Source organism: Squalius cephalus, assembly GCF_949319135.1.
Source record: "Squalius cephalus genome assembly, chromosome: 11".
Lineage (NCBI taxonomy): Eukaryota > Metazoa > Chordata > Actinopteri > Cypriniformes > Leuciscidae > Squalius > Squalius cephalus.
The window spans coordinates 10,444,552-10,468,463 of NC_137132.1; the positions used below are offsets into that span (position 1 = coordinate 10,444,552).

General features: G+C 36.3%; 1 protein-coding gene across 1 annotated transcript in view; it reads left to right on the plus strand.

Annotated features, from left to right (window-relative positions):
- The first annotated feature begins 5,159 nt into the window (after positions 1-5,159).
- Positions 5,160-23,912, plus strand: part of gbe1b (glucan (1,4-alpha-), branching enzyme 1b) — a 149,185-nt gene continuing 130,432 nt past the window's right edge. The window contains exon 1 of the mRNA XM_079885382.1: positions 5,160-5,494. Within this exon, the coding sequence (XP_079741508.1) occupies positions 5,397-5,494 (98 nt within the window). The 5' untranslated portion in view covers positions 5,160-5,396. The remainder of the gene's footprint in view (positions 5,495-23,912) is intronic.

The following is a 23,912-nucleotide window of genomic DNA, read 5'->3' on the forward strand; positions in this document are numbered from 1 at the left end:
AGTAACAGCTATGATAACCAATTTAGTATTAAACCTTACTTTTCTTGCGGTTAATTCATTTTAATGAAATAAAAGTCTGATGAGGTTCAAGAGTCAGGAAGGAAGAAGACAGGGGTCGGCGTGACTGGGACTCGTACTTTATTAAAAATAAAGCAAAACAAACAAAAGTCGTGCACAACGCGCATTCACCATGGCAAACGCGACGGCACAAAACAGTTAAAAAATGAGAGCTCGGATCCACCGGTTTTCTTTCTCTGCGTCCAATTTTCTCTTCAGTCTCTCTGGTTCCAGCCGGGCTTATAAGCGGTCTCTCCACGCGGATCACAGCAATAAGACACAGGTGTTCGTCATTTGCACTTGACCTACTTGCGTCCCGCTCGTCTCTTCTCTCTCCCATTACAGACCGCGCTGAACCACGCCCCCCTCGCCACAAAAACCATGTAATTATAAAAATAGAACTAAAAATAGAACTTAGCCTCATCCATGAACATGATTTTTCGATTCCCGTCTGACTGATTTACATCCACCGTGGAGTTGAAAACGACAGTTCCCATCATTCCACGCTCCTTCACATCGTCATCAAGCTACGCCGTTGTTGTTGTTTAGAATGTAGCGCCCTCTAGCGGCAAAAAATTCTTGCATATTGTACCTTTAATGCCGTACATGCAGGTAATGACACCATCTGTGTTCTCCCAGTGGTTTAAATTTGTTTAATTTACAACAAAACAAAAGAAAATATCTTTAAAATCCTTTTTTTTTGTCTTGCATTATGTATTGAAATTGGACAAGCTCAGTGCCGATTCATTTTCGGCTAATTCTTTTCGGTGAATTGGAGTGTGTGCAAAGGATTGTGGGTGATTGGAGGACGTGAAGAATTCACTCACTCGTTTTCATTCACTCCTTCAAGTGGACTATATTAGTGGAGTAAGGAATAAGAAAATATAGGGGGCGAATTGGAACAGAGCCCAATTGTATTCAGACACTGAGTGCACCGCTTTTGCATAATTTGTACTTGCTGTTTAATAATCATTTGAAACTTAGCAAACTGGCAGCTCCAATTATGAACCTTAATTAAACAATTAATCAAGTAAAAAGGAATTTATACCTGTATGATATTATACTGTAGCCACATTGGACCAGCGGTTTGGAAAATGGATGGATGGATGAGTCAGTTGTGGCGCCATCTTCTGGCGAGATGCGGGAATTCATTCGACATGACCCTCACAGTGCATTATGGGTATTCTCTAGCCATTGAGCATACATCGGTAGCATACATTGAGGTGCATTGTGGGATTGAATGAGTGCACTCAATATCATCCACTATGGTTTCGGACACCAATTACAAATGGCTGTCCCCTCAAAATGTGCCCTATTTAAGGGTATGGGAGCAATTAAAGACACCGCCTTGATGCATCCTTCCAAACAGGCTGAATGAAGGACACAAAACGAAGGCTGCCTTCAAAGGATCCTTTAAATTGAGATGCCCTTTGACAGAGCTTGATGACGTGGAAGCCGAGATATGCAGCCTTCCAAATGATAAGCACCCTACAACTGCCTAGCAACATGCTAAGAACCACTGAGAACACCTTAGTAACCACTAAACACATTAGAACTGTATAGCAACATATTAAAAACTAGCAACGCCTCAGTGAACACTCATAAAACTGCCTAACAACATGCTAAAAACACTGAGAACAGCTTAGTAACCACTAAACACATTAGAACTGTATAGCAATAGCAACATCTTAGTGAACACTCATAAAACTACCTAGCAACATGCTAAAAACACTGAGAACAGCTTAGAACCGTAAGCAATGTGTTAAAACACTAAGGGTGCGTCTCAACAAGCAGTATATCGTGTACACTAATTCGGGCACTGGTCTGGTAAGGACCCTGACTCACTACACAGTGATGGTGACATGACAACATCCTCGTTGTACTAAAGCAGAACTGATTTTCAAATTTTTGTATGTTTTTTAAGGTACATTTATACGATGACCTGCAACATTACAGCCGTAAATTAATTCTACATTTTAATGTTCAGTGTATGTCTGGCGATGTTTATGCCGAAATATAATTAAATAATGGTTTGTTTTTAAAAAACGTCTATCGCGTTTCACGTTTAAGGGAACATCCTGGTTTTCACTGTGCATTGTGGGACTTTTTAGGGAGCGAATGTTTCAGGGCGCTGGAAGGATTTCACAATTGAGACATCCCTTAAAAATGGCCGACTCCCTGATCAGTGCCCTGACGACTGAACTAGAGAGCTGATTGAGACGCACCCTAAGAACACCTTAGAACCATATAACAACATGCTAAAATCACCCAGAACACCTTAGCAACCACATAGCAACTCCCTGGCAACCCCACAACATCATAGCTCTGTGGTTTTGCATGGACAAGCAACACTCTAGCTCCTCTTTTTTTTCTGTACTTTGCTGGAATGTCGATGACTATTCTTCCCAATGGCCCTGAGCAATAAGAGAGTGTTTACACAGACAGTCCCACCCCTCCTCTCATCAATAACTGCAACTTTTCACTGGCTGGCTGTGTTTCTAATGCACCAGAAGCAAAAAGCTTCCACCAGATAACCGAAAACATTCTCACATTATCTTTTCATTTCTGTGCGTCAACACAAATTAATGTCAGGAAGAGTTTCAGAAAGTTCAACCGATTACGTTTAATTAAATCAGAGATTTTAATGCATTAACACATTCATTATCAAACGAAGCGCGCGCGAGATTACAAGGTTACTTTCTTTCACGTCCGCAGTGTCAATCAAATTCTGAAATATGCTAAATTAAGAGAATTAGAGAAATTATAGTACTGATATTCATTGTGAAAATCACTTCTCAGTGCATCTTTAATTTTCTTACAGTGACAGTTTCTTCAAAGATTATGAGCCTGTAAACATCCGATGAATCACAGTGTTTATGCGCATTTCTTCTGGGCTTTCCTCCGCCTTAGACTTGAGTAATTGATCAATCAAAAACTAATGCCCACAAATCAAAACACTAACCTTGGCCATTTTTTTTTTTTTTTTTTTTTTTTTTGGCATCTAACCTAAATTTATAACATATTCTGCATCCTTGACTTTCATCTAAACCTCCACATGCTGAAAAAGAGTCTCATCAATTCAGAATCATTGACTCGCAGAAACATATTGTTCTTTCATAATATCAACCTTGACTTTCATTTTCCATTTTCATGAATATTATCATTGTGATATCTACAGTAAATGCATACACTTTAGGTTTAAATGACCTTTGATGCCAATAAAATTGAAATATGATTAGTATATATTACATTTTTATTCTAGATATAAAGAAGAAACTGTGGCTTGAATGTCATTGCACTGAATGTCACCTCTACACAAAAAAATAATCATTAAAAAAAAAGAAAACTAGATGAACATGTTTTCAAAGACACAGTTATTTTTAATTCTGCAATTTGATTAAAAATAAGAACATTTATTAAAACCAAATGAATACAAGATAAAGCTTTGATGTTAGTCACACTTACTGAGAGTCTAATACTGTTTTAAGTCCACACACTTTTCTGCATTTGATCATATGGACTGTTTCAAAATCAAATGTGATGCAACCAAAGTTAAAAGAGAAGTGCTCTGAGGGTCCAGGCTTTGAAAAGTGTTTCAATATTATCAAATATGAGCAGATATGAGATCAAGTGAAGTCTTGAATGTTACATTCATTTCTAAGCATGTGTTTCACTTCCATGCCATCTTCCTCTTAACACATATGTTGCAATATTGAGTATAAAGAGATTATTAGCTGGATAGCATAGAATACAGGATATGAAGTTTGAGTAAACTGAAGTCAGTTATTTGTCAAACTAAATGAAAAGAAGCAAGGCTAACCTGAATCGCTGGAAAATCTTTATTTGCTTTTTTGTTTTTTTCGCTCACTCTAAAACATTTATGATATTATTCAGTAATTCTAATTTGTGATGTGTACTTTCATTTCTGGCTTTTCAAAAACCTCTGATCTGATCCATCTGAGTTTTTATGAACACAACCAGGTTCAAAGAACGGTAACCTACAAACTGTAAACAGTCGATTCAAGGGTAGAACAACACAAAGCAAATCATTTTGTGGTTTGATAAAATTACATTAAAATAGGTGCAAAAATGCCACTTTTTTGTTGCCTATATACTGTGGAAAGGCCATACGCTGATTAAATATCTGTTGCTTTTTCTCGCTCTGTGAATTTTACATGAATATACCCACTTTATCTTTATATCTAACCTTGAAACTATCCAAACCATATGGTGGAGTTCTAGACATGTCACATATTGCACATTATTCAGTATGCTGAGGGATACAACGATCAATAATGAATGAATACCTGGCCCCACGAAAGGGGCCAAAAGTGCTTTCCCTTGTTATAAAGCCTCTACGTCAAACCGTTACTTTTATATAAAAAAAACTAAACATATTTTATTAGTGGTTCCAAAAGTAGACAGTTGAAACACAACATTTCAAGTTTGTCACCTTTTTAAATAATCTTTAAACCATCTAATATATACAAGTGTATATATATAATATATATATATATATATATATATATATATATATATATATATATATATATATATATATATATATATATATATATATGTAGTGCTATTAATTGTTTAAAAAATAACAAATTCTGTAATTAATCATGATTATTTGTGCCTAACGTTAAAATGTGTAATATGTTTTTATATTGTAATTCATAATTTCACATTGATTCTCCAAATTAATGGAGAAACATAAAGAACAGTATATTTTAAATATTTGTTTAATGCCATTTTTGACATTTACTATAGGGTTTTAAAAAACACAAGTTTTATTTAAGTGAACTTAAAAAAATATATATTTACATAAACCCATTATATGCAATATGTTATTTATATTATTATTATTATTTAAAAAAAAAAAAAAAACTTGAAATAGCTTTAGATGGAGTGTAGTAGGCCATAGGATATTCAACCAATTTTTTTCATTCTTATATATCTATAATGCATTTACATTTACAATAACACTGATGTGGACGGTCCGTCCATGTCATAAAGCAAGAGGGTTGAACTTTGTCAAGGGCAAAAGAGTTCAAAGATTAGACTACTCGCCTCCCCCAAAATCCTCCACTGCCTGAACGCTTCCGCGGTTCCCTTAAAGCACCACGCTGTCATTTAAAAACAGACATGAAAATTGAGCGCAGGAAGCCACATCCTCTCGTTTTTATATGGGCAGGGCATACAAACATGACCTGTGTCTCAAATGACAGTGCAACACAAACCGCTGCTTATTGCTCCATAGTGAACGCGGCAATCTCGCGCTTTGACTTTAAATAAAGGAAGGACTCGCTGCTCGATTGCTCTGGTCTGGCGCGAACATGGCAGATTCAGAGGATAATGTTACAATTCTTCACTTGAAGTCTCTTCTGCAAATGGACCCTTACCTCAAACCCTTTGAAAAGGACTTCCAGAGGAGGTAAAACGCTCTTTTAAGAGTTATTTGCATCTTGTCGCTGGGTGATGGTCCTTTTCCCGTCCCAAATGCACAATGACTCGCATGTCTGACTGTCAAGCCCTTCACACCCGGTGCTTATGAATTGTTACATTAAATCAGTGTAGTGTCCATTAAGAGACAGCTGCTGTATGCTCGCTGTCTGGATGTGTCAGTGCTGTGAGTGCCCTAATGAATAAATATGGACATCTGATGGTTATATATGGAAGGTATATGACAGTCCACTTCTTTGCAATGAACACGTTTCAACTCCAGGACCAGCACAAATATGCTTTAAGGCAGTATAGGACAGTAATTTATTAGTGATTTAAAAAGTGCGTCATAGTCAGGGCTCACAATTGACACTGTTCTCACGCTCTTACGCCTCACATCCACTAGTGTACAGCAACAACAACAATGGCAATATTAATAATAATAGGTATTAAATCGGTTACAGCTTAGTCTGACATCATTATGAATGATTATGAATTTTCAAGTAGCCAGCAGTAGTCAATAAGAAATATTATAGATTATGCAGACACTTAGGGTAGGTTGGGGGTAAGATGGACACCCCCTCATAAAAAAACTGAAATGATCCTCAACCCCTTAATCTGTTCTGTCAGAGCAGTTTCACTGTCAACCAACAACGGTGAGTTGAAACCTTCAGTAATACACCAAAAAAATAAAAACAATAGGACAAATACAACAGAAAAAAGATATGAATGAAATGAACAATTTAGCCTGCTACTAATAACAGCCTACTATACAGACATTGAATAAACTAATCAAATGTAAAAAATAAAATAAACAAAACTGCATAGTCTTTACTGTATGAATTAAATATACATTGATTCTTATTAAAGTTACTAATGTTATTCAGTGAAGATCATTGAATGATTCTTTAATTTTCTTTTGTTTGATTAACATTAAAGGTCCCATTCCATGGATTATTTTTATTATTTTATAATGTTTCCAGGGGTGCCCTTATAATGTTAGTATGTTTTTTAGATCAAAAATTTGTATTATTTAGAAATAAAAGGCATATTTCCTAGCCTGATTTCATTCCCTGGTTTGAACGCTCTGTTTGAAGGGGCGTGTCTGCTGTGAGACTTCAGTGTAAACGCCCTCTGCTGTGATTGGCTGACATGCTTGCATATGAAATATCTGGCATTACATGTGGAACTATCTGGAAAACTTTTACTATTACAGCTATTATACGTTTTTACTATTACAGCTATCTGGATTAACGAATCGTGAGAAGTTTTTTAAGTATTTAGATCTATTACCATCACATAAAAGGTTGCAGTGATGATGAGCATTAAACAGATGACAGCCTGTTGATCGCGTGAAAGATCTTATCATTGCAACGCAGTTTCTGCACTCTCACTAATGATTTCACCAATGCAAACATGAGGTATATAAATACAGTAAGAGATTCGTTGTGCAGTGTAACAGCGTCATTGATTTCATAACGAGTTTTGGCAAGTGTCCAGATAAACTCGCGCTGTGTGTCACAGCTTGGCCGATTGGAAAGGGATTGTTCTGTGATCGCTTTCTGTATATTAATCACAGTTTAAGTAAGATTATTTTCATCCTACTAAGAGAAACGATGTGAAGTTGATCGCTACTTCCATATTAAATCACTACTTACCGCTTGCTGGAATATAGTTGAAATAGTCCCCTTCGTCAGTATGAAACGCTGAGAGAAGTCTGCTTGATATTATCCCAGGTTAGAAAAACAGTCCGTGGTGAAATGGACAGAGCAAACTAACAACTTCGAATTAAACTTTTGCGGTATCCGATATATTATAGATAAACATCAACCACGTCTGTTGACATTTCGCCATCAATACGCCTGTGTTCCTGTGGGCGGAGGTTACGGTTCTAGTGACATCATTAAAGAAGGAAGTAGAGGGGTGTAGTCCAATCCAGCCGTTTTTTGTAGTCAACTTCTGTTAAATAAAATATCTCGCTTGGCATTGAACTTTGAGCTTTATAATTTTACAGATATTATTTATACTCTAACAACAACATTACACTCTAACTAAAGTTTGAAACATGGGATCACGAAGAACGGGACCTTTAAAAGCTACACTGTGTCATTTCTTAAGTTGATTCTTAGCAAAAAACACTTTGTTGTTTTAAAATGATATGTGCTCATTCATGTGTAATTACTTCTACCAACTAATCAAGTATTCTCGTAAGCGTAGAATCTGCCATTCAGAATACATACGAGCGAGTTGCTCTTGAAATGATCCTGAAAATACATTAGCCAAAGAGGGACATACCTGGAAATTCAAGCTTCGCCTTTTGCGCTTTTACACTCAGTGGCACTGTGACGAATATGAGGGGGAGATTACTCGCTCACGGAGAAAATGATGTAGCCTACGCTGTAAACATTGCCTTACACTATTAATCTCGTACAATATACAGAATAACGATAGCACTGATACTTTACTCAGATTAGCTTGCATTTGTTTGGGAACCTGATAGCTGATGTTAGCAATGAAATGGTACCAAAATAACGGAAACGCAAAACTATTATTCATTTTACATAGAGGTCATAACCTACATGTTAACTGACTAAATAACTAAATGCAATTTGTAATAGTTTTCTAAAGTAACCTCATCACTTGAAGGAATACTCATGGACGAACTCGAACTGGAAGCCATGTTAATCTTGGAATAATACGGCCAGCGTAGGAGTTAAAACGCCCTCGGAATGGGAGGGGCTAGAAAGTAATATTCAGTTGGTAGTCATATACAATTTCACCGCTAGATGGGAGAAAATCTTACACAGTGTAGCTTTAAATGACAGAGAGAGCAGTGGGTTTATTATGCTGCTGTCACTTTAAGACCTAATACACTGACAAGCATTTGATTTCTTTCCCAGGTGTTTATGTTCACTGAAGACATAACGTTTAAGTTAAAAGTTCCCAAGATGGATATTTTGACACATTTTTGCATGTATTTGTCAGTTTAATTGCGTGCCCAAGGCCTAAAGTAGTGCCATTGGGGTGTTGCCATAGAAAACACATAAATTCGAGTCACGAACCGCTCAGAGTAGGCTATAACGTCATGGATTTTCATTTCTTTCAAATTACAGTTGCCACGGCATGAACGCAGCATAAGCTTGTTGCTTTGGTTCAGGAGGAACTGTAAAAGGTGGCTGCTGTTTCGGTTGTGGCGCTCTGTGACTGACGTCTGTCTAACTCTGCATTGCATGAAACTCGCTGATGATGTGTGATGTCTGCGTGTGCAGGGTGTGCAGAGCGGAGGTATGAAAATACATACGTTGTCAGGCAGGTAGGACATTGTGTTGTTGCCCTCGGAATGAGGGCAATGATTGGATGAACGTTTTAGGGTCCTTCACCTTCCACAGATGATAGCCTATATACTGTAGGCCTATACGTATGAATACATTAGACCACTTTACTTAGTGGTTGCTATCAGGATGTGAAGAGACTTTCAACCAGCATAACAAAAATGGTTTCTGGAACAAATCACCTACCCAGCCTTTAATTGATCTAATTTTCTGTCTTCTGATAAATAGTGATCTATGACCTTGTATTGTTGAATATCAAAGTTTTTTTTGTGTGTCTATTCGTTAATGAGGGACTTGTGGACACATTCATGTTTTTAGATTTGTGGAGTAAAAGTTTTTATTTTGAAGTAAAAAAATTAAATCAGGGCTCGACAGTATACGAGCATTTCACTCACGTCGACTAAAAATAGATATGTGTAACTGTAAAATGTAGTTTCTAACAAAAAAGTTTTTTAAACAACGACGTTGTCACTGCACTGAACCAATGCTGTCTGTTGAAAAAAAGAACAATCACTTGATCCACACAAATGCGCCTTCTAGACGTTACTAAGCACCTTTAATAAAAAAGAAAAAAAGTCAAGTAAACACGCAGTGAGATAGATACGCAACATACATAAAGTTAAAGTATGAAGCCTATTAGCCATCATTTCAAAAGACCAAGTGCAGAAACTGAAGTTACGACCGAAACAGTCGACACTGAGGAGGAAGGCGACAAAAGCGATGTAACATTAACTGAAAGACTAGGCGGCGTCCGGCGATACCAGTTCATCCTCCATCGCAGGGACAACTCTATGCAAAGTTGCAAACATACTAGTTTTATATCATTTTAAACTGCTATGGCAGCAGGGAAGATGCATGGGCTTTAATTTTATATTATACACTATACTGTCAAAAGGCACAGTCCTTTGGATGAGTAGTTAAACTGAGGTCCTGACTCTCTGTGGTCATTAAAAATTCCAGAATGTTCCTCGAAAAAGAGTAGGCCTAAGTGTGTAACCCCCTGCATCCTGACCAAATTTGCCCACTGGCCTCTGTCCATCATCATGGCCTTCTAAATAATCCCCATAAATATTGATTGGCTTCATCACTCCGTCTCCTCTCCACCAATAAGCTGGTGTGTGTGTGTGGTGGGCGTTCTGGCACAATATGGCTGCCGTCGCATCATCCAGGTTGATGCTGCGTGCACATTGGTGGTGGTTGAGGAGCTTCCCCCCTTCCAAAGTGCAGAGTAAAGCGCTATATTGATATATTTAATGAATTATTATAGTTATTGTCCACCACTGCTGTTAGGTATGCAGATTTTTTGTATATATGGCATACATGTAATTTTAAAATCTAATATTTGTTACATCCTGTCGTTTAAGATGCTTTCAGGCAGCATACTGTAGATGTATCCCACATATATGATACGATATGATATGATATCCCATCCCGCAATCCTGTGCATGCAGTTGGTGTAAAGAATTTAAATGGCATCTGATGGCGTTTATTATTGGCCTCTGTTACATGGTAAGGGTTAATGTTCCAGTTGGATTCTCCCAACATTGGCACTGTAATGAGATCATGTGACAACACAACAATGTAACATACTACATTCTTTATAACTGCATAAATTGTACAGTCTTGCGTACCATTTTTTTTGTTTGTTTTTTTGCATCAGCTGTATTCAGTGCCACTTACTATGCTTTAAGCTGCTATTCCATTTATAGCCATACAAGGATGCTTAAAAGGGGTGGTATAATGCCCTTTTCACAAGATGTGAAATAAGTCTTTGATGTCCCTAGAGTGTGTATTTGAAGCTTTAGCTCAAAATACCCCACAGATATTTTTATATAGCATGTTAAAGTTGTCACTTTTTGAGGGTGAGCAAAAACACACCGTTTTGTGTCTGTTCCTTTAAATGCAAATGAGCTGCTGCTCCCGGCACAGGGGGCGGAGCTTCTAGAGTTTGAGCTCACACAGACATGCATTGAAAATTTCAAAAACTTTTAGCCTTTTATGTTCAAACCGGATTCAGACAATGATGGAGAGACTCAAGAAGAAGTGACAACATGTAGAATGCAACAGGACATTTCTGAATGGTTAGTTGGTGAATTTATGTATCTGATGTGTAGTTATCTTCTAGTCATTGATTAGCATATTCTGTCTTGATAATCTATAAATCGTGTTCAGGGGGCGGGGTTTATGTAAATTCTAGGGTTGGTGATGTCACTAACCCGGGAGGAATGTCGTGTAGTCCCTACCAGCCGTTTGTTGTAGTCCTTAAAAAGCAATTACTTTAAAAGCAAATATCTCCCTTTGCTTTGAACTTTGAGCGTTGTAACTTAGCAGATGTTGTTTATGCTCAAACAGCGACATTACACACTAACTAAAGTTTGAAAAGTGAAATCATAATCAACCACCCCTTTAAAATGAATGGAAAGATAAATATTATTAGCCGCACGTGTTAATACGTAAAGACCTACAGGAAAGTGATGGATGACTTGAGGTGACCACCTTGAATTTCTAATTAAAATGTCACTCATAATTATAATTACAGTTAAACAGTGTTATATTGATGCACAATTGGTACTCCAGATTCTGATTGCTTATGCCGGGAGACTTTGAGTGTTCTGTACCAATTAGATGACACTTAATAGCAATCCAGAGAGTGCCACTGTCAGCAACCGTATGCTCACCACTCGTCACTTTAATGCATGGTATATACAGGGTCCTATGGCACCGTCTTTACATTTTTATTATAATGATAACAATACCTAATTGCATTGTTGCACACATTAAGTGTGCATGGCACAGTCTGCATATTTATGACTCAACATTCTCCATTCATTAGTGCCACAGAGACCACTGACAAGTGAAATGGAGTTCTTCATTATCGTTTTAATTAACACCGAAGTCTTGAGGGGTAGCCATCGAGGTATCTGAAAACATAGTACATGGTTTCTAATTTTACCCCTCTCTGCGGAACTGGTTTCGAAAGTGGAATAATGTTGTGTGAAATGTGTGTCACAGATTGACTCAGAAAAACCACATGGGATGTAAGAAATAAGATTATTATGGAGACTATACTCTTCTTAGCGTGTTCCGTAAAACTCTTTTGAAATGAAGGTTAATAACATATCATATTTCTGTGCTACTTTCATTTGCTCTGGATGAGAGAGCCCATAGGAATGGGCAATTGCAAATGAGAACTCTTAAATATCTCAATTGTTTCTCCTAGATTGCAGTGATAATTATAGAGAGCTATTTGAGAATTTTGCATAAGACTTTTACTTCTTTATTTCCGTCACATAAGAAAAAAAAATGCTTTGGTAAATCATAATTGTGACATAAAAAGTGATAATTATGACAAAAGGTCGAAATTATGAGATAAAAAGTTAAAACTATGATAAAACTATGAGACAAGTTTCAACTAAGTCAAAATTATGAGAAAATGTCAATATTATGAGATACATTGAAATTGAAAAAAGTCAATTTTGACAAAGTTGAAATTTACAAATTCGAAATTGATATAAAAAAGTAAAAATTATGAGATAAAAAGTCTTACTTATGACATACAAAGTTGAAATAAAGTTAAAGTTAACAAAGTTAATCATTATGAAAAGAAATTTGACTTTAAACAATTGACTTTGTCAATTTTGATTTTTCTTATGTCATAATTATGATTTACCAAAGCGTATTTGTTCCTTTATGTGAATTCTATACTTAGATATTTCACCATAAATCCAGACTCCAGTAATCTCATGTCTCCTCTAGCATTTCAGAGGAGATATCAAGAGCGTATCAAACAGTACTCACATTTGCCAATTGATATTAATGTTTCCAATAATTGCTCACTGAATTATTTCAAAACTAATTTGTCTTAATTTATTTGAATGTACATAAAAACGATTTTTTTTTAATGTTTAGGAGAAACATCTACAGCTGTTTTTATTTATTTAAATTAAATAGTGTTTTAAAATGTTGCAAGCCAGATTCGACCTTGCATCACTGTCATATGCACCACAGCTCCATATGTTGTGCGCTGAGTTTGTTATGCTACAGCAGTGATGAAGGTCCACTAGATCTCCTGACTAATGTAAGCAATACATTTTCTTGTAGTAACTGAATCAACGTTAGGTGGAAGTGAAGTTTTTTGGAAGTAAGATGAACTTTGTTTTATTGGTTTTTGGTGATGAAACCCTCTTATTGAGCTCAGACGGATTGCAAAGGGTCGTGCTCTGATAAACAAACACTCTAATAGGATGAACAGAAGGCTAGCAAAGGCTAATCATTTACACGTTGCCCTGAATATCAGTAATCAGCATGGGTAAACAGCCTGCAGAAGCTGTTTTTCACCTGATCTCTCATAAATATTTATTTTAGCAAATTTCCCCTGCTAGCATAATGAGATGATGCAAACTTGTAAGCATTTAAGGTGTATAACAACTAAACAAAATATAAATGAGATTTTGTCCAGAAAGAACACTAAATTTACACATTTGATAGGTTTCTGTTGTGATGCACTAGTTACATCGATTTGACATTTTTTACTATTATTGTGATGTATTTCAGAGTGAAACTGAAAATTGAATGAGAAAAATAGAGAGCGGAGCTTGTTTATATTCTATATATCTAAGTTATATTACTATGTTATATATATATATTTCACAATTTCACAATTTATTTCACAATTATTTATTTCATTTAGCCTAGTTTTTAGTTTTTTTTTTTTTTTTTTTTTAGTTGTAGAATTTTTTTCAATATTTCTATTAAAGTTTATTTTTATTTCAGTTTTAGTTTTACTTTAAAGTTGTCATGAAACAGAAGTTGTGATAGTCTTATTGTGACGTATATCCGAAACGGCTTCTGGAAAGAGAAAAATGTTGGGCGGCCGGGATTTGAATTCATCCTTCGGGAATTGAGTGAATCGTAGGAAATGTAAAGTTTAGTTTTCATTTTATTTCCTCTTTTATTTCACAGTTTTCGTTATCATTTTCAAAGTCAACCTGTGGGTGGGGCTTTTTCAAGTCTAAGTGCACGTAGAGTGTGTATAATGTTGAGATCAATAAATAAAAACAAGTAGAAACATATTGTCATTTAAAAATGTATTATGAAGTTATTATAAAAGTGTGTACTTTAAATCTAAGTGCCCCAAATCAATATTGGCCCTGTCCCAAATGGCACCCTCAGCACTCGCGGCTTTCCTACGAGTCTGCACTTTTGTAACGTAATGCTGCTTTGACTGTCGGGTAAGTCTGCTGCAGTGTGGGCTTGACAAAAGTGTGCATTGAGGGCGCATATCGACCGCAAAGGGGGCCTAAAATGACAAATGGGACACCCTATGGTCTCATGGACTTAATGGACACGCGCACGCGGCAGCCATTATAAGTCCACAAGACCGAAAGTGCATATGAAGTGTGCGGTTAAACTTTTTTTTAAGGTGTCATTGTTACAGTGTAATTAGATATTTAAGTACTGAGTAGTATTAATTAACTACATGTGCTTAGGGTTAGGGTAGGATTAGGATTTGGTTGAGGGCTAATTGCATGTAATTATGCATAATTTACTGTTATTACTATGGTAATATGCAACAAGGACACTGTAAAATAAAGTTTTACCAAGTGTGCCATTTGGGACAGGGCCATTGAATAGAATTGAATCAAATCGAAATTGAATCGCAAGCTTGTGAATCTAAGTTTAATCAAATCGTGAAATTTGTCAATGCCGAGCCCTGATTTTTTATTTTTTAAATATGGTTTTAGTTTTAATTCTGAATAGTACAGTATGCATTTTGAATAATATATTATAGATTTTGAATAATATTATATACTCTAATATTATGATGCATTCAAAAATGCTCAGAAATTGTTGACATTGTGCTTTTTTCAATCGTTCATGATCAGTGTGTGTTTATCATGCTTTCCTTTCTTAGTATACATTTCTTTCTCAGACACTTTGATGTTTGTATACAGATTTCACATGTTTCTTGCCCTTAGAACCTCGAATTTCCCTTCACTCAGTAGTATGGTGTTTTTTGTAGAATAAGTGTTTTTTTGGTGCATGTTTATGAGGTGACTGGATCTTGCTGAACACACATCTGTGTGTCACAGCCCATTCCAGCAGCAGCGCAGCTTTTGCGGACTCCGGGGAGCCCCGGGCGAGCCTCACACACCTGTCTGGCCCCTGAAATCCCCTCTCCTCCCCATATGTAATTGTATATAGGCGGGTGCCAGCGCAATAGCTGCTCGGCTCTTGATCAAACCCAGCATCAAGAGGCCCCTGAGCAACAGGAGTGTTTCTTATGAATGCAAGTGTCAAAATCAACAAGGTCTTGCGGGCAGCTCTGAATCACGCTGTGCATCACCAGAGGGAATGAAGTGTCAGGAATTCAGATGACTAAAAAGACTTGGTAAACTTCAAACTGGGATTGATATGTGTTGCCCTGATCACTTCGGAGCTTCAGAAAAGTTGTGGTGTGGAACTTCTTAAATATTTTATTTTTTTTAGATTATGAACCGTTGGTGCACAAAGTAGAACAAAAGCCTTCTTTTATGTCTTGAAGTGAGAGATTTTTGATTTTGCAATATTTCTTTCTGTGTAGAGCTAATTTGTCTTGGACTCTTTTTTTTTTTTTTTTTTTCACGGCTGTTTGTTTTTTACGGAGCCCCTGAGGGGACCTGTGAAAAAAAAAAAAATAGGACTTTCGCGTGCGCACGAGAAACTTTCGCGTGCACACGAGAAACTATCGCGTGCGCACGAGAAACTATCGCGTGGGCACGAGAAACTATCGCGTGCGCACGAGAAACTTTCGCGTGGGCACGAGAAACTTTCGCGTGCGCACGAGAAACTTTAGGTTTGCGTTATAGCGTCATTAATACAAATGTAGAAATATGGATGATGTATATATCATTTATGTTGTTGTTTGACATGTTTTGAAGTGTTTATTTTAACAAAAATCTCAAGCAAGGTGCTATTAAAGACAAGACTTAGAGGCATATTTTAGTCACTATTCAAATAATTGTATTAACTTTGAATATACTTTGAATAAACTTTGTATTTGTATGTGTATTGATAAAAAATAAACAACAGGCTAATAATCTTCTGCTACTGAGATGAAGGAAACATTTTTTTAAAGAATTAAAGTTCACAAGATTGCTATTTATCTTGATCAAACTGTTCCGTCATCAGCTCTTCCTCAGTTCCGCACTGCAGAATAAAATAGTCATCCTCTGCTGCAGTTGTACGGATTCTTAACGCATTTATTGCAACTACATTTCATCTTTTTCTCATCAAACAACCAGATTAACGAATGCTTCGACACAACCCGTACCGAAGAGCCTAGACAGGTCTTTCTTCTGTATACTGTATCAAGGGCGCCGTAAAGGGGTGGAAGGTTAGGATGATTCTAAGGGCCCAGGCTGATTTAGGGCCCAGAAGAGCAGACCCCCTTTTTCTTTTCTTATTTCTTTTCTCTTTTTTATACATACATTAAATGTGCTAGGGCCCCTCATGCACTAAATGTGTATTTTGTCCGTTTTGACCATAGATTTAATATTTAAAAAACAAATAATGTATTTACTGTTTCAGTCACACCCCTCCCCCTTACAATGGTTCATTCCACCTGCGCTGTCCGAGCTACGATCGCTAGTGTAACGTCTCTTGCTTATTGCACTTGCTATGATGCAGCGCAGACAGTGACACACGCAGGCATGTCACATTAAAAAATAAGGGCATCAAAAAAGGAAAGGAAAGAGAAGACAGAGAACGCCGAAGTCGACAGTATGTCTCACAGTTTTTCAAAAAGAAAGGTATCTTGCCCTATTCTTGTATTCCAAAACTTTCAGAGTTACTTTTGTTGCTATTAGTAAAATAATTACTGAATTATGATTTACATCCAACAATAATAACATCTCTGGGTTATCATGTCTCTACACCATAGACTGTAGAAAATAGCTACACAGATTCAGCGGCTGCTGCACACCCACGTCCTCCTTCTCCCCCCGTGCGAAATTCGCCTCCGATATTTTAGCACGTTAAAAAATAAATACAACCTCACGTTATGTCAATCACACTTGCACACTGCCTCCGAAACTTTCGTCCGTCAAAAAAAAAAAAAAAAAAAAATCGGATCGGGTTCGATTTTCTGCGTTTTTCGCATCCGTAACAAGGGTTTGAATGGTGTTTTGACAGTTTAGAGCCACAGAATGACGGATACGAAAAAACGCACGCGAAAATTTCGGATTCAGTGTGCAAGGACCTTCAGCCGAACAAGGTGAGCCTGCCCTGAGCGCGAAACTTCACGAAGATTGAAGCCTCTCAACACGTCTTATCTACTGTGTTCGCCACATGATGATAACTTTACAAAACAAAAAGTAATCTATACGCTTCAAAAATCACAAAATCAGTTTGCCGTGTGTGTCGTGCGTTCTGTGAAGTGACAGTGCTGCTGCTACGATCGTGTCAAACTTGACGTTCTTAATATGAATAAAATGCCCCAGGAAAAAATAATATAAAAAAACGAATAAAACATGTCTGTAGTAACCATTGGCTATAAGGAGTTTACAAAATAGATATTTTAATATTTTATATTATGAAAACTAAATAGGCCAATAGAAATAATATGGTTATTACGTGTGTGTTTGACTTATAAGTCAAATTTGTATAAAAAAAAAAAAAAAAATCTTGTTTTTGTAGGCTTTGTACTCATCTTTAGACATTTTAACTACGCAATGTGCTAAGTATCTTTTTTAAAGTATACATGGCATGTTTATTGGGTTAAATTTTATCTGTAAAAAATGTAGGGGGCCCAGAAATTTTGGTTTCCATAGGGCCCAGAATTTCTGGCGGCACCCCTGTACTGTATACAGGGTGAATGACGACTGTTGGCCTACCATGGTCGCCCTCGTCAGTAAGTTTTAAATAATAATAATAATAATAATAATAATAATAATAAATTAAGATATAAATCAATATAATTCGTTGTATATTAAATATTTTAAACAATAGCTACAAAAAGGTAATTGACTGTATAGTCCTAACGTTCATGCATGAACTGTCATTCAGACTTACTGTCTAACAACCAGAGAACAGAGAACATCAGAGATATTAAAATACATACTCTTCTGAGTTTTATGATGTAGGCCTTTTTTTATTAAAATGTATCGGCCTATAATTTATATCTCAAGGATGCGAGCTTGTGCGTGGCGCACTCAGTCATGTTGAGAGGGAAACACGCATTATATTATTAGGCTAGTCTATTCAGAAATAGTGTAAAAGACCTGTAAATAAAATACAACATTAACATTATAAACACTATTAATAACATATAGGCTATGCGTATTTTACTTCCCCATAGCCAAATCCTTAAATGAATGGAATCAGAAAACAACGAGAAATGAAAAATAAGTAACCACTTATAATAATAATAATAATAATAATAATAATAATAATAATAATAAATACATAGTAGTCTATAAAAATAGCCCATTGTGCCCTTTATTACAAACAACTTTTAGCCTATTTTAAACGCCAAGCCTAAACGAATTTATTTGAATCGAAACTGAAACTATACCGCAAAGTTGGGTTCGCGCATCTTTCGTTCGGTCCAAAGTTTAATACTGAACAGGAATTAATAATCATTTAGTTTGTTCCTCAGTTGGGGAACAGTTGTTCCTAATTTGTTCCTCAGTTGGGGAAATAACTTAATACTTTATCGTTTCATCTGTCATTCGAAACAGTAAAATGTATATTTTTATTTGTGTACATTCAAAATGACTACAAAATGTCATGCCTTTGAAAAAGAAAGAAATTCAAGGAACAAATTCAAGTGATGGCGCCGGCGAATCGCGATATTAACAACATCGGTTCACTTCTGCCATTAACTTGACATCACAGCCGGTTCATTATTAGCCTAAATGATTATTAATTCCTGTTCAGTATTAAACTTTGGACCGAACGAAAGATGCGCGAACCCAACTTTGCGGTAGCCTATAGTTTCAGTTTCGATTCAAATAAATTCGTTTAGGCTTGGCGTTTAAAATAGGCTAAAAGTTGTTTGTAATAAAGGACACAATGGGCTATTTTTATAGACTACTATGTATTTATTATTATTATTATTATAAGTGGTTACTTATTTTTCATTTCTTGTTGTTTTCTGATTCCATTCATTTAAGGATTTGGCTATGGGGAAGTAAAATACGCATAGCCTATATGTTATTAATAGTGTTTATAATGTTAATGTTGTATTTTATTTACAGGTCTTTTACACTATTTCTGAATAGACTAGCCTAATAATATAATGCGTGTTTCCCTCTCAACATGACTGAGTGCGCCACGCACAAGCTCGCATCCTTGAGATATAAATTATAGGCCGATACATTTTAATAAAAAAAAGGCCTACATCATAAAACTCAGAAGAGTATGTATTTTAATATCTCTGATGTTCTCTGTTCTCTGGTTGTTAGACAGTAAGTCTGAATGACAGTTCATGCATGAACGTTAGGACTATACAGTCAATTATTACCTTTTTGTAGCTATTGTTTAAAATATTTAATTTACAACGAATTATATTGATTTATATCTTAATTTATTATTATTATTATTATTATTATTATTATTATTATTTAAAACTTACTGACGAGGGCGACCATGGTAGGCCAACAGTCGTCATTCACCCTGTATACAGTATACAGAAGAAAGACCTGTCTAGGCTCTTCGGTACGGGTTGTGTCGAAGCATTCGTTAATCTGGTTGTTTGATGAGAAAAAGATGAAATGTGGTTGCAATAAATGCGTTAAGAATCCGTACAACTGCAGCAGAGGATGACTATTTTATTCTGCAGTGCGGAACTGAGGAAGAGCTGATGACGGAACAGTTTGATCAAGATAAATAGCAATCTTGTGAACTTTAATTCTTTAAAAAAATGTTTCCTTCATCTCAGTAGCAGAAGATTATTAGCCTGTTGTTTATTTTTTATCAATACACATACAAATACAAAGTTTATTCAAAGTATATTCAAAGTTAATACAATTATTTGAATTGTGACTAAAATATGCCTCTAAGTCTTGTCTTTAATAGCACCTTGCTTGAGATTTTTGCTAAAATAAACACTTCAAAACATGTCAAACAACAACATAAATGATATATACATCATCCATATTTCCACATTTGTATTAATGACGCTATAATGCAAACCGAAAGTTTCTCGTGCCCACGCGAAAGTTTCTCGTGCGCACGCGATAGTTTCTCGTGCCCACGCGAAAGTTTCTCGTGCGCACGCGATAGTTTCTCGTGCGCACGCGAAAGTTTCTCGTGCGCACGCGAAAGTCCTATTTTTTTTTTTTTTTTTCACAGGTCCCCTCAGGGGCTCCGTAGTTTTTTTTGTTAAAATCTTACATTTTGAGAGAAAAAATCAGTTTGAATAGCTTTCTGTAGTCCCCCTGTATTCAATACTTTTATCCCTTAAAACTCATCTTTGATCACCAAAATGACATATTTAAATGTTTTATCATTGAAAAAGAATTCTTCATGCCTTAAATTAGCTTGAATGTAGCTCTATACCCTTGCCTCATTTAGTAAACCCGGTTCTATGAATATTTAAATGAGCCCTGCCTCCACTCACTCACACCAGCTCAGAGATCCACTTGCTGATGATCACACATTGACTTGATTGGTTTTAAGGTAGTTTGTGACGTCAGAAACACCAGCGATTTCAAACTGCATTTTTGAGACTGTCTTTGGTTCACTGCAGTTTTAAGAACATTTTCAGCAATGGTGTTGACTTATGAATTTGTACATGTTTTTTCTTAAAGCTATACTGTGTAGGATTTTCTCCCATCTAGTGGTGAAATTGTTTATGACTACCAACTGAAAATTACTTTCTAGCCCCTCCCATTCCGAGGGCGTTTTAACTCCTACGGTGGCCGTATTATTTCAAATCTGCCGGCAGTCGCGAGTAATCTCCCCCTCGCAAACGCGAAAGGTGAAGCTTGAATTTCCAGGTATGTCCCTCTTTGGCTAATGTATTTTCAAGATGGAGGCGCAACATGGCTGCCACCATTCGAGCGACTCGCTCGTATGTATTCTAAAAGGCAGATTCTACGCTTACGAGAATACTTGATTAGTTGGTAGAAGTAATTACACATTAATGGGCACATATCATTTTGAAAGAACAAAGTGTTTTTTGCTAAGAATCAACTTAAAAAATGACACAGTGTAGCTTTAAAGCATATTAAAACACCACATAGATATATAAACAACATTAAAAGCTTGATTTTCACCACAGGGGGATGTTAAGGTGAGTGAACGTGTCAGATGATTCCTTCCCAAATTATGGACCACCAGCCAAGGACACACCTTAGCAAAAAAAAAAAAAAATTGCAAATAAAAATTATATTAATTGGAAGGAGTTTGTCTTCTGACCAATCTTTAGGATTTGTGAGATATTGTTAACTTGTAGAGCCTCAAACTGTATCATCAAGCGAATGTTATTAACATAAGATAGACAGGAGTAGCTAACAACTGCTAAATGAATACCATGAAATGGATGAGGAAGTAGAATCTGGCGATACGATATGTATCACAATACAGTTTGATACGATACATTGCCATTCTGTAAGAAAGGTGACAGATTGCGATATTTCTTGTTTTTTTTAGGAAGATCTAACAAAAATAAAAAAACTCATAAAGAACCCACCACCATATGCATAAAACCCAAGCAAAAAAATATTTAATCAAAACAGTGGGATCTGCATTTGCATATCACTAGTATTTTTGCTTAGATTGCACAAAAAATAAAGTGCTTGCAGAATTCTTTGCTATTATAAATTCTTGGATCCTGCTTCAAAGGTTCACAGTTTGATATTACACAACATTACTGTAAAGTTGCTTGGTTTAAAGCAATCTATAAAGCGCTATATAAATGAACGTGACGTGACTGGAATGCTGAATTGCAGGGCTTGTGCAAACATATCAATATCTCTATGATCAGATGCTTGCTTAATTGTTTTCTCACCCCAGTCCTTTTTGTTGTTTTTGAGGAAAGCGTGCAGCATACATTTACATATTCTATCTAAACGCTAGCATGATAGCAAAATGGGCCTACACTTCAGCTCTGAACACCGTGGCGGGAGCTGGTATAATTCTATATTCTATATAATTCTAGTCTTGTGAGTTTGGTTTGCTAATGCTAATGCTAGCGATGCACTCTTGCACTTCTGTTTACGTTCTGAGATAGCGCTGCCATCTAGTGGTCAAGTTTAAACTGAACCCAAAGCAACTGACATGAATCTTGATGTAAATAAATATATCAATATCGATACAGTGTTTTTGAGAATCTATACAGTATCATGAGCGTCTAACATGGTTGAGTAGGTATAGTAGACCCACCTGATTCACAGAGTAGTACATATCACAATTTGCCTAATAGTGCAGCCCTAGTTTTGATTTATTCATCCTAATGTTGCCGTATTCTGTGACATTCCACATTACACTGTAAATTCTGAAAATCATTAAGTGACTGTACTTGAGGACATGCATTGACTGGTGCGTGTCTGTAAATTCCATGAGATGACCCATTTTCCATTTTTAGGTTTCAGAAGGGTGCTCATGAGCGTTCCCTTGTGGCTGCTATGCAACCTCAGTGCACTTCACAGTGAATTATTACCCGACAGTCTATGCGGCATCACCAAAGTGTGAACTCAAAGGACAGCCGCAAGGGCTTAGGGTGGCATTTGGGATAGGCCCAGTAATACCAAGGTCTCGAATGTGTGTAAACAGCAACCTTGGCACACCGTTATTCCAAAAATAATAATATCAGTCAGGTTTTGACTGTAGAGTGTAGAGAATGGTGATGCTAGACTGGAGGTCTACATTAATGAAAGACATTTGGACTGGTTGACTGAGTCTCATGAAATTACATTTTTCATGAAGACAATGATGCCATTGTCTTTTGGAAATATTTTTACCAAAAGGCATTTTTTTATATTATATTATATTATATTATAAAGATGAAGAATATATAAATAAGTATCAAAATATGTTTTAAGTGAAAAAGTATACATTGTAATGTGATATCTGGTGAAAATGGTTACACTTAAACTTGTTCTTGTATATTTTGTCATCTGTTTTTTAATTTCTCTAAAACATAGATTCATTTTCTTTATGCAAAAATAATTAATTTTTTTAATGCCATTCGATCGATTGATCTCAATCTTCCTTCCTTCCTTCCTTCCTTCCTTCCTTCCTTCCTTCCTTCCTTCCTTCCTTCCTTCCTTCCTTCCTTCCTTCCTTCCTTCCTTCCTTCCTTCCTTCCTTCCTTCCTTCCTTCCTTCCTTCCTTCCTTCCTTCCTTCCTTCCTTCCTTCCTCCCTCCCTTCCTTCCTTCCTTCCTTCCTTCTTACTTACTGGTACTGTTTATATTGTAATGTGATATCTGGTAAATATGGTTACACTTAAACTATTCCAATGTTGTTCTTGTAAATTTTGTCTTCTGTTTTTTTATTTCTCTAAAAGTACTTTCATGTAACCTCAAACTTTCTTTTGACACAGTTTCACAAAGACTGCTGGGAAAACTCAGCATTCTGTTCTCTAGACTGTATCTCGTTGCATTCTCTCAGCTGATTCAGAAGGAGCATGAAATGCAGTCTGATTTGGTCTCCATCTGGGACTGATATTTCCCAGCAGTCTCTCTTTGACAGTTACTCAGCCGACTGTACATCTTTGAGAAAAACAGTTGAAACTAAGCGAATAAACTGTGGGGACAGTGGTAAGGTCAATTGGTCACATTCTGTAGTCTGCATGATATTGGCACAATGTGTCAGGGCTTCAAGGTGGTTAACCAGAATGATCTTGGTTCGAATCCAAATCTTGGATACTTGGATCTCTGGGATACTGGCCTACTATTGGGTTAAGCCCTTGAACAAGGCACTTAATCTAGAGCTGATTGCTGCAACATGGGGCTAGTGTCAATACATTTCACTTTCTAAACAAAAGCAGCTTTAAAGAAACCTCAAGCACTGGTGTTTGTTGCGTGACATCAGGATACGTTCATCTATTTGATTAATTAATCAGCATATCATGTACTTAATTTGATTACAAG